Genomic DNA, 15,799 nt, shown 5'->3' with positions numbered 1-15,799 from the left:
ATGTCAGGCTCACGCCCAACCTGCCAAGGAGATATGCGAACAAATCCTGGTCACATTCAGCAAACTGAGAAGATAAGATCAGATCAGGGGGGCACCAGCTGCAGAATCTGGCAAAGGCATGTGGAAGTGGCCAACCAACTTTCACACTCTTTTTTCTAAATACTCCTCCTTTTTTTATTCTGGGAAGAAACCTAAAACCATGCATGGGTGGGTCCATGTCAGTGTCCTAGAAAAACCTAACAATTAGCCATGTAGACGCAGAAAGATGGTGATGTCACTAATGCAAATGGCAGGCATTATACTAGTCAAAGCGCACTACGCCGTGTTTGAATTTTTGGAAGAAGGCTCCTAGCATTATCCCCTTCCAGCTATCGGCTAGAGCTTTGGATATGTCTATATATATATACCCCTTCTCTTCAGCACTTGCAAAGGTCGTGAAAGAGAGGAAGCAAGAGGAGCTGAGGAAGAATATATCCATCCATCCAAATTCCAAAACACCACACATAACTTGTTCTCGCAGTTTTCTTGGGGCCAAGAAATCTCCCCAAGTCGAAAGCATGGGCGGATTCAGCGGCGCTACAGGTCTCCCGGTGTACCGTGAATACGACGATGAAGATTTGTTCGAGACATCGTCTTCCATCTCCGGCGACTCGGACGGCGAGGACCAGTTCTCGGACGGCGAGGGCGCCGGAGCTCTGGACCACCAGTTCATGCAGCAGGCGGCTTCCTCCCCGGCGCAGCAGTCGGTTCGGAGATTGAACTCCGATAGCCTCTACGATCTGTCGTCCATGATGGCACAACTCCCAGTCAAGTAAGTTCCTCGATTTTTTTTTATTCCTTTTGCATCTATATGCTTCTTCTACACGCCTTAAAAGGGAAAAAATTCTCACCTTGTGTTGTCCTCTGCAGGAAAGGGCTATCCAAATTCTACGACGGCAAGTCTCAGTCGTTCGCGTGTATGTCTGAGGTGAGATGCCTGGAAGATCTACGCAAGAAAGAGACCCCCTACAAGAAGATCAAGCCATCGAGGAGCTATCTAGCATTAGATGAAGAGCAGGAGTGTCACATGCCTGGCCCTAACAGCAGGGGAATAGCCAAGAAGCCCTCCGGAGGTTCTTGCGCAAATCTGGCGTCTCGGAACAACAGCAACAACATGCTCTATAGACCTCCCCCAATCCCTGTAAACAAGGGTGGATACCATCAGTAGGCTCTAGACATCACTGAAGTCTGAAACGTTTCTGTCCAGGGTTTCAGCTCTGTTCTTTTTTTTTCTTTGAGGGATTTTGTTGACAAGCGTATTGGCCTGTCTCAGATGTAAGAGGTTTTCCTCCTCTGCAGTCAATAGAGGATCTCCTTTCGTTTTGTTCACGAGACATCGATTCTTGTAAATAACTGTTACACTGTACTGCGGTTAAGAAAGGGCTGTACATATTTGCCTGCATATCTGAATTCTTAATTATATCACCAGATCCAAGTAACTTGTCTTTTTTATAAAGAGTAACATGGTTATTTGGGGCCAAAGTTAAGAGGAACAAAGTGGCGTTCAAAAGGAATACTTAATTACAAATTTGAGACAAATAGCAATTCGATTATATATTCCAATCAAGAGTAGGCAGAGCTTAATTTCCTTTTTTCTTGTTTTTTTGTGGAAAAAGGGAAGGCAGAGCTGAATTTCAATGCCTGCCAACAAAAAAAAATGTCTTACAGCTAACAATTTCAAAAATTCTAGCCCGAGTAAGATCACACTCCAGAATCGTGTGTGATTGGAACTACTTGTTCTGTGTTGAATCCAGGAAAAATGGGGAATCAAAAAGAGCTGAAATTAATCCAGTTCCAGTCCTAAGTGACTTCTTGGCTGTTAGAAGACATATTCATAAATAGCCTGTGCAACTCCATCTTCATCATTAGTGGCGCCAATCACGTTTGCCACTGCTTTAGTCTTCTCAGATCCATTTGCAAGAGCAACACCAAACGAAGCCAGTTGCAGCATTTCTATGTCATTTTCTCCATCTCCAATCGCCATTACCTTGCAGAACAAAAATTATATTAGAATAGTGCATGTCGGTCACTAGATAATCGAATTACATTGCAGTTGGTCCTTTTTATAAAAAATAAATAGGTTAAAATAGTTTTAGTGCTTGCTTAAGGAGCTTTTATCCATGCCAAATTTAGTTTTACCATGTTGTTTTTTCTATATAAAACTAGCTCAAAACATTAGAACCAAATAAAGATTGCGGTGAATAGTGAGGTGCTTCATTTGAAGAACTCATCATAAACCTAAATGTTTTGGTCTGTAATGAAACCATGCCATGATTTTGGTAGGATGACACCATTCCTTTTTTTTTTAAAAAAAATGCTAACATGTGATTATGAGGAATGAGGTGGTGAACTGGTGATGGACTAGGACCAACCCACTATATTTCTGCATCCTCACACCATGAGTAAGACACTATTTGAACCACAAGCACCATCAGCTGCTTCACTGGTACCCATATTTAACAGTTTATCGAGAGCAAACACTTAAATAACCAGAATTTGAATGGCAAAATCACATGGCTACAAGCGTTGGGAAAAAAAACATAATGTGAATTGCAACAAATTATGTAGCACTATATTTCTTGTTCTGCAATTATTTATTGAACCAGTTCAGAGGTAAGACTGATGTAATTGTCCTAGAAGAATTTTGCTGTAAAACTTATACTATTGAAGCCTTTTTGCAGCTACTTAAACTTTTGCCTGAGCTAAGGCTAGTAACTTTTGGCTTGTGTCGTCAAAATATATTAGTAGGGAACTAGATTGCTTATACCTCATCTGGACTAATGGAAAGGTGGTTCAGCAGAATCTCTACACCATTGCCCTTCGAAGTCGCAGGTGGTACAAGTTCAAGCATGTCAGGTTGTGCCTGAACGACATGTGCCCTTCCCTCTATCGCCTTTGCCCAGTACGGTCTCAATGCAGACGAAATTCCCTCAGGAGTTTCAAGGAACAATACTTTCTGAATATGAGAAAAATGACACTGTTAAGCTGCAACTTATCATAGCATCACAGGTTGTTAAAATCCTAGCATGTGAAAGTGCAATGTGTCCAATGATGTTCCAAAAACTAGTGGCTGTCGGTATAAAAGATGGGGAAAAATTGATTCAAAACCAGCATGTTTCTAAAAACATATGGATTGGTGTTCGATGCAAAAGTGATGAAATTATTTTCTGGAACTTAACCCTCCTCCATGCATCTCAAAGAAACCTTTTTCCTGTTCATATTAGCTATATAAAGAACTTTACAAGCCAGTCATTTGAGCATGGATTTTCCAATTATAAATTACCTACAAACAAATGTTCTGAAGCGTAGTGTTCAAGAGAAGGAACACTAAATGGATTGTGCAAAAGTCAATAAGCTATTCAGGAAAACCATTTGAATAAACTCTCAGGGAAATCATTTGATAAATAGACATACCTGTATCTCAGCTGTTCCTAAAAGCTGGTCAACAGATGAAACTATTTTAGCCTGCAAACAAATGCCCAACTGCATTAAAAAGCCACAAGAATACAACCACCAGAGAGTGATTAAGAAAGGACTGAAAACCCCATCATACCTTTGGTTCATGGTATATGTAATGGAGGGAATCGACCAATGGGTGGTCAAACATAGAATAACAATGATCCTGGCTAAATGCTACTAATGGTATCTTGTGCTCCAAAGAATATAAGAGTGCCTGCACCATGCAAATGGTATCACTAATTTCACAATTGTAGAAGAATAGTTGTAAGTTGTTTAACACACTAAGGAAAAATAGTAGTGATATGCCACCAATAACAAGCACATCATACAGGAGCGCCAAACAAAATTGCAAACTAGTGATGACAGAGGGTAAGATTAGTTTATTCAGATAAACAATACTTCATGTTCTTTTGCTTGTGCATTCAGGTATTAGCTCAGGCATAAGAGTTACTAAGCTATATAAGCTGTTATGTTAGCTAGAGGCTCCTTGGATTCGCATAGCAGAAGACACTAATACAAGTATGCAAACAAAGATATGAAGATGCATCACCAGTTGTGGTAGCTGTGACGCACAAATGCAATCCAGTTAGTTGCAGAAATATTTGCTAATTCCAATAAGACTTTGTTGTTGCCGCTCTAAAAAAGATATCCACAACTAAATATGTTAACTAAAAGCAAAAAAATAGGTACCTTCCGAAAGGCATGAAATTTTCAACAGAACCGCAATCATTCTACATCTATACTACGACTTATGTCCACATATTTTATCTCAAACGGGAACACTTGCTTACCTCTCTACATACATCTTGATCCAAATTTCTTTTATAAATTTGTCTCCCTTCCAAACCATAAACCAACAGCCCCTACAATTGGATGTATGGACTTGATGAGAGTGGGGATAATGCTCACGAGGATAGTCAACGATGCACTACTTACCTGATGATGATACAGTTACATTCTTGACAAAAACAATAGAGTAATAAACTATGTCATAACACAGGATGAAGAACTAGAGTAGAAAGCAGAAATCATCATGGAATACAAACAGATGTCTAACATTTGTATGTCCAATTGTTGTCAAAGTATCATCTCAGCCTCGTAATTGGGTCCCATATGGACCATGTGAAGTGGGGTGGAGGTGAATTCGTTCCAAAATAACAGTCTTCATTTGAATTAGTAGTATATATAAATAATAGAAACCTTCACCTATGATTTGGGGTCCTTTCTCAACCTTTTCTTTCCCCTACATTTTTCTCTCACTTCCATCACTCCTATCTGTTACACAATTGGTGGATGCTGTAAAGAAGTGTGCACAATAATCACTCAATCACTCTCCTATTAGATCTTATCGCCTTATATGCTTAGTAAGGGTCCCAATAAAGACATGTTGTAGACCACACATAGTTCTCAGTCAACACAATGTATTGACAGCGATCGGGATGTTTAGTGGTGCAGCACTTTCATCACTCAAGATAACTCATATAAAAAAGACTGCATTTTCCACTAATTGTACTTTATAACAACCTGAAGGAATACGCCAGGCGAAGATTCTGAAACAATGCCGTTTCTTCCAGATAAGTCTGCCATACTGAGAGCATCAATTACAGCAGGACGTGCCTGTTTCCAGAATGAATCGAGGCAGAAAAATCATCAGCATCATCGAAAATATTAATTAAATTGCTAAAAAAATAAATAAACAGGAAAAAACTGTCGATTCAAGCTTCATACAAATCTAGTCCAAACATTAAGGATACGTCTAGAATGTCCTGTTTTTGTCCCATCCCAGCAAGACTTTAGCGGAGTGTTCAAGTTCATTTAACTTTAGATGAGTTTGGCTTTGCCAAAAGAAAATTTGTGTAATATCGATGAAATCACTGATGAAAGAAAAAATATGCAACATGTTCGTTTTTCCTACGGAAAGACTAGCTGGTGGACAACTTCTCAGCACATAAATTCTGTAGAAAAGTATGCCATCCAATGGGGCAGTTCCTTAGCTCTAATCAACTTTACTGATTATTTCCCTGGACCTGCGCTAGGTAATTTATTGCAGGACACAAATCTTCCCAGAGGCATGATTGCACAACTGAGCCTTAATTGCTCTAATCTCCATGATGATCAATTTTAGCATATTGATACACTAGGATATACCAAGTTAATCTGATGGTTTCAGTTAAAATAATTAAATAACCTGACAACACCTATGCTCTTTAAATAATATAGTTCACCAAGAGCAAAGAACATATAATACCTTTCCTGTAGCAATAACTATGTTTACTCCTCTTGACCTAGCTTCCCTTAGAGCTTCTGCGTTCCTTGCTGTGATTTGACTTTTACTGTTGAGCAGTGTACCTTGTAAACAAAGATAAAAAACCATTAGTAAATGAAAATTATAACACATTTAGGACTGTAAGGATGTGACAGGCGCAGAGGGTATATACCATCCATATCACAGAAAATATATTTGAATTTCGGTCTGTAAAATCTTAGGGTGACAGCTCTCTTTTGACTACTTGTCACTTTCCCTGTAAACATTCTTAGACAGCAAGAGCTAGATTAGGTCATGAGTGCGCTAATCATTTCTCTACCATAACAACTTAAAGATAGTGGTAAGGAGAATAGCTACAAAAATTTCAAAAGAACATACCATCCAATGAAACTGTTTGAGGCTTGCTTGAATCCTGAGCACCTTTAGCTAGACTTTTTCCTTTCCACCTTAGACTTTTTAAAATGAGTTGCTCCTCCTTCTCCAATTCCATGGCAGCCTCATTGCTTGACTCATGATGAAAACCGAGAAGATGTAATATGCCACGAACCTAACACAAGAAAAAGAGGCAATATACAGTCCGTTTGTATAGAATATCATCTGCTGCATTGGTTGCAAGAGACGGTCCAGTTATGTAGTTTGGAAGACAATATTTGTTCTCACTTGGACAATGCAGTAATAAACTGCTATGTCTGATTCCAAATACCAAGTTCATTAGGACTTGTGCACAAAAACTATGGTAGGTGGCATGCTTACTCCATGATTATAGCCCATTAAAGTAGGAATAAAGGTGAACTAAAAAAGGTGCATTGCAGTCGTTGATGGCCTTATATTTGGAGAACCGGCATGAAGGCTAGAAGGATTTATTTTGGGATCACTGGGAGTAATTTACGAGGATAAGGGCTTGGAGGCCTATAAGGAAAACTTAACATATGAATTACCATCAATACCTAAAAGAACTGTGAGAAATGGAAATAATTAAACAAGCTCAGGAAGGGGGAAAAGGGAAGACTCATACCACTAGCACCCGCACTTCATCAAGAAGCGTAACACCTTTCTCCTCAGCTTGCCTTGCAGCTGTCTCGACAGATATAACTATGTCACCTAACATTAGCTGCATAAAAGAGTATAAGGTAGAAGAGAGTTAGATGGCATTGGTAAATTTAAGAGAATAACAATATTTAAACAAGGTATGTGTACATACAATGGGAACATCAAGATCTGGAATGTACTGTGACATCGAGAGCATATCAGTAGTGCAGTCCTCGCCTCTCCATTCTTTGTTAAGATTCTGAATGAAGTTATCATTGCATAGCAATACAGAAACCTCAACCTTATCATACTTCCCAACATCACTTATTGAAGTATCTCGCGTGCTGTAGTTTGAATCCACAAGTCCATCAAGCGCAATTTTCATCGCCATTGGAACATTTAGCTTCAGAAGTTCTACAATGTTCTGCACAAACACATGTTGACAGATTTTTCACTAACATATCTGAACAATTCATCACCATGAGGGAAATAGACCACTGAAAAAGCAATATCACACTAGAACACAACATTGACAGCCGAAGTTAAGTAACAGGTGCCCAACTGCCCATTACTGAAACCAAAACCAGAACGACAAATCAACTACAGCTACACCCAGCTATTACCTACGTTTTGCCAGGGTATTGATTAAGGGCCAAGGAGATATTACTAGGACCCACAATCAGAAACACAAACCTTCTTTTAGCGTAAAGATATTTGTAAGGATGTGCATTACCAAGGGCATGTTAACAAACAATGGACAACATTACAAAAATACCTGAACTTACGTCGCCATGAAGAACTGAACAACTCAAAGCCAAATAACACCAGAACTCAACAGTATATAGCACAAGCAGATGAATTAACTCAGGTAACCAATACACATCAATTACAAAAATCAAAGCCATAACTACAAGCCAACTAGAGGATGTACATAGTTGTAACCTGCATTTTCCTAGAACTACTTGCATCTTTGTGAAAGAGATCTCTAGTAAGACTGGTGCTGATCTACCTGAAACACGTACTCCCTTCATGCAGACGTGTTTTTCAGGATCTGCCACTCCAATTATTTTTATTCAGAATATGGAAACACAACCCATTCAAAATGGCAAAACATGATTTATAATCAGTCAATTACCTTAAACGAACAGCTGCATTAATCAAAACAACAAGGCAGCAATCTTGCAGTTAAGTTTTCTGCAATGTCAGTGTAAACATGGTGCATCTCACAGTACGCCAAATATAACGATCGCAATAATTTTATCTGTGTTTACAATGACACCTCCAAACCAGCAGTATTATATAGAATACAGAGAAGGGTCATAAAGCGCGATGCGTACCAGCACTTCTGCGTCGTCAGGCATGTCCTCCTCGACGCCGATGCGAGCGATGAGCTCGATCTCGCTCTCCTTCGGCGGGGATGGGGGAGGCGGCGGCGCAGCATCCTGCGGCTGCGGCCGCTTCGCCGCCGCCGGCCCGCGCCGCGCCTTGCGGAACCCGCGGATTCCAGAGAGAAGCCCCGCGAACGGCGGCGGCGCCGCCAGCGAGGGCTCGGGGGCGGCCGTGAGCCCGCGCCAGGAGAGCAGCGAGGCCGCGGGTGCCGCGGCAGCCGCGGGGGGTAGTAGGGGCGGCGGCGCGGTAGCCGCAGAACGGAGCAGCGCCGCGCCGGAGAGCGGCGGCGGGGGCGGGAGGTACAGGGACGGGCGCGAGGCGAAAGGGAGCGCGCGCGACACGATGCGCGCCATGGCCGGGCTCGGGCTCGCGCTTTGCGCCCGCAACGCAATCGTGTGTGGCGGCGGGAGCGAGGGAGAGGGAGGAATGGAGAGGCTGGGGGCGGGGTTTTGTTGGGTTTCTTTTGGTTTCCGGGCTTTGATTCGTGCGGAACCTGTTTTCCTACGGTGCAGGGGGGTTTTCGTTTTCCTTTTCCGCTGTCCGAGATTGCTGTGTGTGCTCGTTCGTGCACTTTGGAGCACAAGTTTCTAACGCCTTTCCATTGCTTGACGCTCGGACGTATTCCACTTCCGGTGTGTCTGTAGAGAGATTTCAGTATTTGGGTTTCAATTGGCACGCTTTCTACTCTGGAGATGGTTGTTTGGCATGCTCGTTGCCGTTGGTTGCTTCGTCGTTTGGATATTCCACGGAATACATCCCAGTCACGGACTGTGCAAAAATTGAGGAAACCAGGATCGCAGTACATACGACATAGCTTCAGCAAAGTCGAAAGCAAAATGAGACAACGTTAAGTCCTCCAGCCTTGGCTAACACAAAAGGAAATCAATTTCTTGTACACAGAATGAATTCACAGGTCACAGATGGTACAAATTTGTCAAGAATCAATCGAATTGGGGGTCACTGCACCCCCGTTGGCTGGAATAGCCTTTTTATTCCAAGGAAACAATGATGCAAATGAATCACATGTTTTCGAGGAAAAACATGGATAATCGACACATTCACAACTCTACACTCAAGGACTAGAACCTCTATGGATGTGCACACAACTTTCTTCCCGGTGGCGGCATTGCCATGGCTATAGAAGAAACTCCGCAGCTTCTACAATCCTATTTGGCTGAACGCCTATCTAGAGATACACTCTTCAGTCACAAAATGGAAAACTGGGAAAAAGAAGCAACCTAGCAGGCGCGAACCTCACTGAAGCAGCTTTGAGCTGGTTCACAGTTGCTGCTATTAAGTTTCAGGGAACCAAAGAGGCAGGACAATCTCCTCATGATGGGCCTGCGAGTGGCTACTTCCAGGGCATCCTTCCTGGTATGAACATAAGTATCATAGCCCTCAAGGTCTGCCTCTGTTATAAGGACAGCATCGATACAGCCAGTGGGGCTGGTTGGCCTAGGAAGCATAATTTGAGAAAGTGGCAAGCCGCTATCTTCGTAATCAAACTCCATCGCATGGTAATCATCATATTCTGTGTCTGTGCGGCAAGCATCAATGGCTTCTAGGAAACTGCCTAGTTTTGTACTTCGTACTGGAAGTTGTCCAGTGACGAGAGTCCCAAATGTGCTAACAACCTGCAAATAGTGTCAATTGTCATGAAACATCTTAGCACCAGTAGGTTGTCTTAATTACTTAGAATGCAATCACAAAAAAAGACTTCATACCTGCCACTGTGATGGTGCCAAAAGTACTCTAGGCCTAATGGATCGGACATGATCCAAAGCTGCTTCAGGGGTCATGCTTCTGTATTTAATCTGCAACAAGACGATTGTCATCAGAAAACTGATTGGGAGCATGCATACTGAGTACAAATACAAATGAAGTTCATCCTACCAAGTAGCACAATACAATAGTGGTGCTACGTCCTCTTCCAGCTTTACAGTGAACATAGGTAGTACCACCTTGTGATGCGTTCCCTGAAAAATAGGCAACTAAATATTTAATCTACCAATTTGAGATGCACATATATTGTTGTTTGTCACATACAAATCAAGAACTTTGGGCAAGAAAAACTCGTATATGTACTTTGGTGGGATACAATTCCAGATTATTTGAATGAATGACAGACACTATGTGATGGCTGCTTGGCTAGTCTCGTTCCAATATTTTCATTAGCAGACGTGCTTGGGACTGAACAGCTTTGTTGTTGTTGTTGTTGATGATGATGATGTTGTCATGCATGATGTCAGATACAGCGACATCTAACAGAACCTTAGTCCTGAGGTTGGGGAATGAACTGTGTATTAAAAGATAAGAGCTGCGACTTCTATGTAGCCATAACTACTACATCAGAATCTAGTTGGCAATAGATACCTAATTCACTAAACATTAGTTGACCAGTGATCACAAGATATAACCCTCTTTCCTTATCAGAGTTAACTGCCACCTGCTTTGCTCCCTAATTTGAGTCTAGCTCTCCTTATGATTTGAAGAAAAAAATTACATAACAAAACGTACCACAGGTACCAGGGGAAAAAAGAATAACAGCTGATCAATGCTGGGGTTATGTTTCAGGAAGAGTATGAATTTTTCCTCGTGTGTTTTTTCATATAAAGATAAGGAAGGGAAGGGCAATAACTTACGGTGGATGAAATCTATGGCTTGAGAAATATCCTCGACCGAAGGTGCAAACAGATAATCTCTTGTTGGAATCACCAGGTGCTCAATCTCATGGGCCTAGTAAGTGAAAACATGTATTGTTACTCACTGCATATGCACAACAGTTCAATTAATGGTGCTCTAAAATCTGAACCAACCAAAGCACAGGTGTAATAGCACTTCATGAAAGTCAGCACAAAAATATTTTGACTTGGGCAGTGACAAATCTCAAAATAAGTAGATAATGGAGTCCAAGATTCTAATGCGGCAACTCTATCTAATGTGAAACACAAACCAAGTCACACAACTAGCGAACAATGGAATAGTTACCTGGTATAAAGATGTCGGAACAAGAGTCTCGTAAGGTTCATTCAAAGTCACAACTCCTCGAACTCCAAGTTGCTTCAAACGCGGAACATCACTTGGAAATGGAACAGCGCCAAGTAAAATAAACTGGATGGAGATTGGAAAAATCAGGCGGCATTTTAGAGTGCACCACTTATCAGAAATTTAGAATACTAGGTTCTGTGAAATAAAAATGAAACAACTAACAACACTAATCAGATCGCAGTACTCATAGCTGGACGTTTCCTTTTGCTACTACTAGTGGAAAAGGCAGAGCTCTGTGGCCCTAGGAATGTGAACATCCATCCACGGTGCCAAATAAGATAATAAAATAAAATACTATAGGATGAGCTTAAACTAACATACATGTTAATGGATAACTACCCACAATCTTCTTACAACTGGGTTGAGATTGGAACATTTGACACAAGTAAGCACGGGAAACCACTGGTCCCAAGATAGGAGAATAAGGCGCTAGATTTCCCTAATGCTGAGTAAAAGTCATTCTTAAGCACACATGAGTTTAACAAAGCAAGGGCAAATCCCCGAGTAGATATAGTGCTACCATGAGCAAAGCATGAAACCAAATGCCAAAAACAGATGATATAATTTCAGAGAAAAAAAGATAAAAAAAAAAAGCACCCAACTACCTGAGCATGACAAATCCAACACTACGGTACTGAACTCGCAGGAACACGTCAATAAGCACACACCACTCGCAAGCAAATTAAAGCAGGAGCCTATAATAGCATCCGAAATTACCACACAATCCGCGCAGAACGAAAGGACTACCTGGTCGACGCGATCCCACCACCGGAAATCCGCCTCGAAGCGGTTGCGCAGGACGTTGTAGAGCAGCGTCGGGTAGAACAGCACCCTCGCGCCGGCACCGACTAGCGCGCGCTTCGCCTTCAGCCTTACGACCTCTCCGCCACCGCTCGCCCCAACCTCCTCCTCCTGCTGCTCCTGCTGACCCGCCAGCCCCCCATCACCGTCTCCCAATTCGCAAATCCTCATGTCCCACTACCACAACAGCTCGCAAATCCTCGCCGCCAAGACGCCTCCAGCGTCCTCCTCCCCTTCCAGGACGAGCAGATCCGTGGAGGCAGGAAGATGGGTGAAACAAATCAGCGGATCGAGGGGGGGAGGGAGTGGGTAGCCTTGCTCGTGGTCGTGGTCTCGTGGTCTGGGGACGCGAGTAATGGGAAGAGTGATTTTGTCTAAAACCCCAGCAGCGGAAGGCGGAAACAGGTGGCACAGATTGCTGAAATGCTGAATCGGAAGGAAGCAGAGCTGGCTCGCTGTTTTTAGTTGGTGGCTTTATTGGTGGCGGAAACGTGGGTGCGTTTCCTTCTCAGGTCCTCGGGTATTTGCATTATTGCGCCCATTTCTTGTTGGGTAATGGTAGACTGGTAGGTGCAACAACAATTCTTCATTTCTTTCGAAGAAAAACAACAATTTTTCAACGTTTTATTCATGGTCCAGCGTCCATGTCTTTGGAAGGTCTCAAGTTTCAATATAGTTATCATTAGAAGGTAGAATGTACCCCAAGGAAAATTTATATTGCACACTCATAGATGACTATGGAATTGCTCTCAAATTAATTGCGCTAAGTCTATGCTGCAGGATGATATTAAGTGGATTTCTTTTGAAAATACAAAGAAATAGATATACAAGTGGGGTTTATCATATGCCCCTTCAGCTGCAGTCCACTTAAAATGGCCTATCTATGGTTCAAATATAAACTCATTCACATCCCAATAGCAAAACATACGTGCGTTGCAACGAAGAATCTCATAATGAAAAGAACATGTCGTTGGCTATGGATTCACCATTTCACCAATGATGGTTCAAGGCATTCATGAAAATTAGCATTTATTATGTTCCTAATAATAGATAGACTTGTCTTTTGCTTAATATTTAATGACATGAAGGATGTCATGATTACATATCTATTAGGTAACGATGGAACTTAGCATAGGATGGATGAGTGTAAAAGCTACGGCACAAGCAGGGGGCGAATCCAACGTGGGGGTTGGGGGGCTCCAGCCCCCTACCTCATGGATTTCATGGAAACCCCCCAACAAATTTTAGCCATAGGTGAAGAGGAGAAGAAGAAGAGGAGAAAGAAGAAGGGAAAGAGAGGAGGGAGGAAGAAGAAGGAAAAAATGAGCTCCACAATCTTTGATCTTAGATCCGCCCCTGGGCAAAGGGGGGCAAACTGCGTAAGGTTAACCTCACCCTAGTCACCTAACAGTTAACTAGGAAAATTGGAGAGTAACATTGAGATTTGTGCATAAACAATAAGGGCCTGTTTTCTTATACCTTGCTAAACTTTAGCAAAGCTGTTTGGATACTCTTGCTAAAAGGCATTTAATGAGTTGTAAAAGGACCTATCTACCCTTATTAAAGGTGCGCAGGAGGGGGAGACAAGCAATAAATGAGGGGTATATGTTGTCCGGCTCACATTTTAGCAAGTTTTAGCAACCAAAAACTTGCTAAAATTGAGTTGCTAAAGTTTAGCACTTTAGCAAGTTTTAGCAAGAGTGTTTTGCAGTTTAGCAGCTCAAAGTTGCTAAACTTTAGCATCTAAAGTTTAGCAAGGTAGAAGAAAACAGACCCTAACATATTAGCATGTAGTACATCGATAGAGAGAACCAAGCAATAACTTGGATGACTAGCGGAGGTCGTTCTTCTACTCACGGAAAACGTAAAATCAAACCTCGGGTTTAGCGTCATGCCGGTCCGCGGTGGAGGATATGTAATAACTTTAACAAAATCTAAATCGATAATTATAATTAGGATGAACATGGGTACATGTTCGCTTCTATTTTTTTTTGGATGGCTAGGGCTGCAGCTACTGCTGCGTGCCAAGGTGAACGGCTGCAAGCTACAGCCTACAGACTTAAACATTCCTTTCCAATCTTATTTAGCTGCTTGACTGCATTTTTACTGTAGCTATGCTTCTGACCATAGCCGCTGCAGCTGCATCGCAGCCTAAAAAATCACTGCCGAACAGATTCACAAGCATGCACAGATTCAATTTTGAACTATTGGAGGGTACGGACAAAAAAACGCCTAATTGACAACCGCACGCATCAATCACTTTCCGAGGGGTGTAGCTGTGAAACCGCCCATTTATTTATTGCCCAACAGGCCAACACTTCGGATATCCATCGGGCGCGCCTCAGCCGCTGACCCTGTGGACCCCGTCCAATCAGCGCCGTATATTCAACATCCAATGAGCCGGCCTCCCCAAGACCCCAACCCCAGGGCAGACGGTCGCCGTCGAATCCGGATCGGACGGCTGCGAAAGATGCCCGCGCTCCCGTCGCTCGGACAAGCCCCGCCGCGGATTCGAGCGAGCCCGGCTGCGCGCGCGATTGGACCCGCCAGCGGCGTGCGTCACGCGGGACGGACGCCTGCGAGCCGCGCACAACACGACCTGCCGCCCCGGCCCCACCGTGGGTCAAGCAGATGCCCCCTGTGGACCCTCCTGGACGGTGTCGGTTGGACGCATCCCGCCCGTTGGTGGATAGGAGTGGAACAGGGAGTTGGGCCCGCGGCGGCTGAGCCTCGGGAGTGGTAATGGCATGGTGGGGCCCGGGAAGTGGGGTGGCCGGGTGGGCTCATTCATCACACTTGCGCACGGCGTTTGACTCGGATGCCGGTGCCGCCCAGGTCACCGGCTGGCGTCGGGACTCGGACTCAACGGTGCACTGGGACTGCCGGACTGGGTCACTGGGAGTGGCTTTGCGCAGTTTTCAGTTGCTTTTCAGTGGACACGCGTTTCATGTGCGGTTGGCGGAGCTTCCGTAGCTGATTCTTCATGGAATCTAAAGTTTTATTAAATAGTTTTTCAAATAGAAATGATTCTCTGCTGATTCTGTGAAGTGATTCTCTAAAATGATCTAAGAGGTTGGGAGCTGGAAAAAATAGTTTCTACTAATTCTGTGAGGTGATTTTTCATCCTAATTTTAAAAGTTTATGCTAAATAATGATGGAGAAAGGATAAGGAAAGAATGGATAAGGAGGAAAATGAGAGAAAAGAAGAGAGAAGAAAGAAGGGAAAACGGAAGGGAGAAAAAATGAGGAAAAAAGATAAAAGCAAAAGAAAAAAATGGTTAATCTATAATTGCACTTATTTTTAATATTTTCATTTCATATGAAATTGAGAGAAAATATAAAATTCATCTGTAACATGTAATAGAACATAGTCGGGGGTATATTGGATATTTAATATTTCCATGCATTCATGAAATACAGGAGAAGTCGTTTTAACAAATGTATTTCAAAATAGCTTCAACTCCATCAAAAAAGTTTCATCAAAGAAGTTAGAGCTGGAGTTTTTTGATGAAGTTGAAGCCCTACCAAACAGAGCTTACAGCCTTACTGTTGTCATGAACAAATGCGCAGACAATCTGCATAAAACTTTTGTTATACAGTACTCCACTGGCGTCGGTGCTGAATCACGAGTATCGAATGAAAGGGAATCCACAGGAAAACAGAGCGTGCACAGTTGGGGTGCGTCAGATGACACCATGCAAGGTTTTGGACACGCACTCGCATGATCAGAGTAGAATCTATGCCGCACTAGCATGATTGGAGTAGAAT

General features: G+C 42.7%; 3 protein-coding genes across 3 annotated transcripts; 1 reads left to right on the top strand and 2 right to left on the bottom strand.

The window, feature by feature from the left end:
* The first annotated feature begins 417 nt into the window (after positions 1 to 417).
* LOC117855093 (uncharacterized) lies at positions 418 to 1,441 on the top strand. Its single transcript, XM_034737368.2, has 2 exons — positions 418 to 811; positions 910 to 1,441. The coding sequence occupies exons 1-2, from the start codon at positions 558 to 560 to the stop codon at positions 1,205 to 1,207; spliced, it is 552 nt and encodes a 183-aa protein (XP_034593259.1). The 5' UTR covers positions 418 to 557; the 3' UTR covers positions 1,208 to 1,441.
* A 126-nt stretch (positions 1,442 to 1,567) lies between these two features.
* Positions 1,568 to 8,644, bottom strand: LOC117855091 (endoribonuclease YBEY, chloroplastic). Its single transcript, XM_034737366.2, has 12 exons — positions 8,131 to 8,644; positions 6,966 to 7,217; positions 6,780 to 6,875; positions 6,143 to 6,311; positions 5,937 to 6,020; positions 5,747 to 5,847; positions 5,023 to 5,115; positions 4,290 to 4,361; positions 3,593 to 3,712; positions 3,454 to 3,504; positions 2,807 to 2,995; positions 1,568 to 2,026 (listed from the first exon to the last, which is right to left on the bottom strand). Exons 1-12 carry the CDS (start codon positions 8,533 to 8,535, stop codon positions 1,859 to 1,861), a joined length of 1,800 nt encoding a protein of 599 aa, XP_034593257.1. The 5' UTR covers positions 8,536 to 8,644; the 3' UTR covers positions 1,568 to 1,858.
* A 479-nt stretch (positions 8,645 to 9,123) lies between these two features.
* On the bottom strand, positions 9,124 to 12,484 carry LOC117855092 (phosphatidylglycerophosphate phosphatase PTPMT2). The gene is made up of 6 exons (XM_034737367.2): positions 11,978 to 12,484; positions 11,171 to 11,293; positions 10,825 to 10,918; positions 10,076 to 10,158; positions 9,907 to 9,996; positions 9,124 to 9,816 (listed from the first exon to the last, which is right to left on the bottom strand). Exons 1-6 carry the CDS (start codon positions 12,200 to 12,202, stop codon positions 9,421 to 9,423), a joined length of 1,011 nt encoding a protein of 336 aa, XP_034593258.1. The 5' UTR covers positions 12,203 to 12,484; the 3' UTR covers positions 9,124 to 9,420.
* Between the last annotated feature and the right edge of the window lie 3,315 nt (positions 12,485 to 15,799).

The sequence above is a fragment of the Setaria viridis genome, chromosome 5 (assembly GCF_005286985.2).
Source record: "Setaria viridis chromosome 5, Setaria_viridis_v4.0, whole genome shotgun sequence".
NCBI lineage: Eukaryota > Viridiplantae > Streptophyta > Magnoliopsida > Poales > Poaceae > Setaria > Setaria viridis.
The sequence above is the reverse complement of the archived record's forward strand: the minus strand, read 5'-3'. Positions and strand labels throughout refer to the sequence as shown.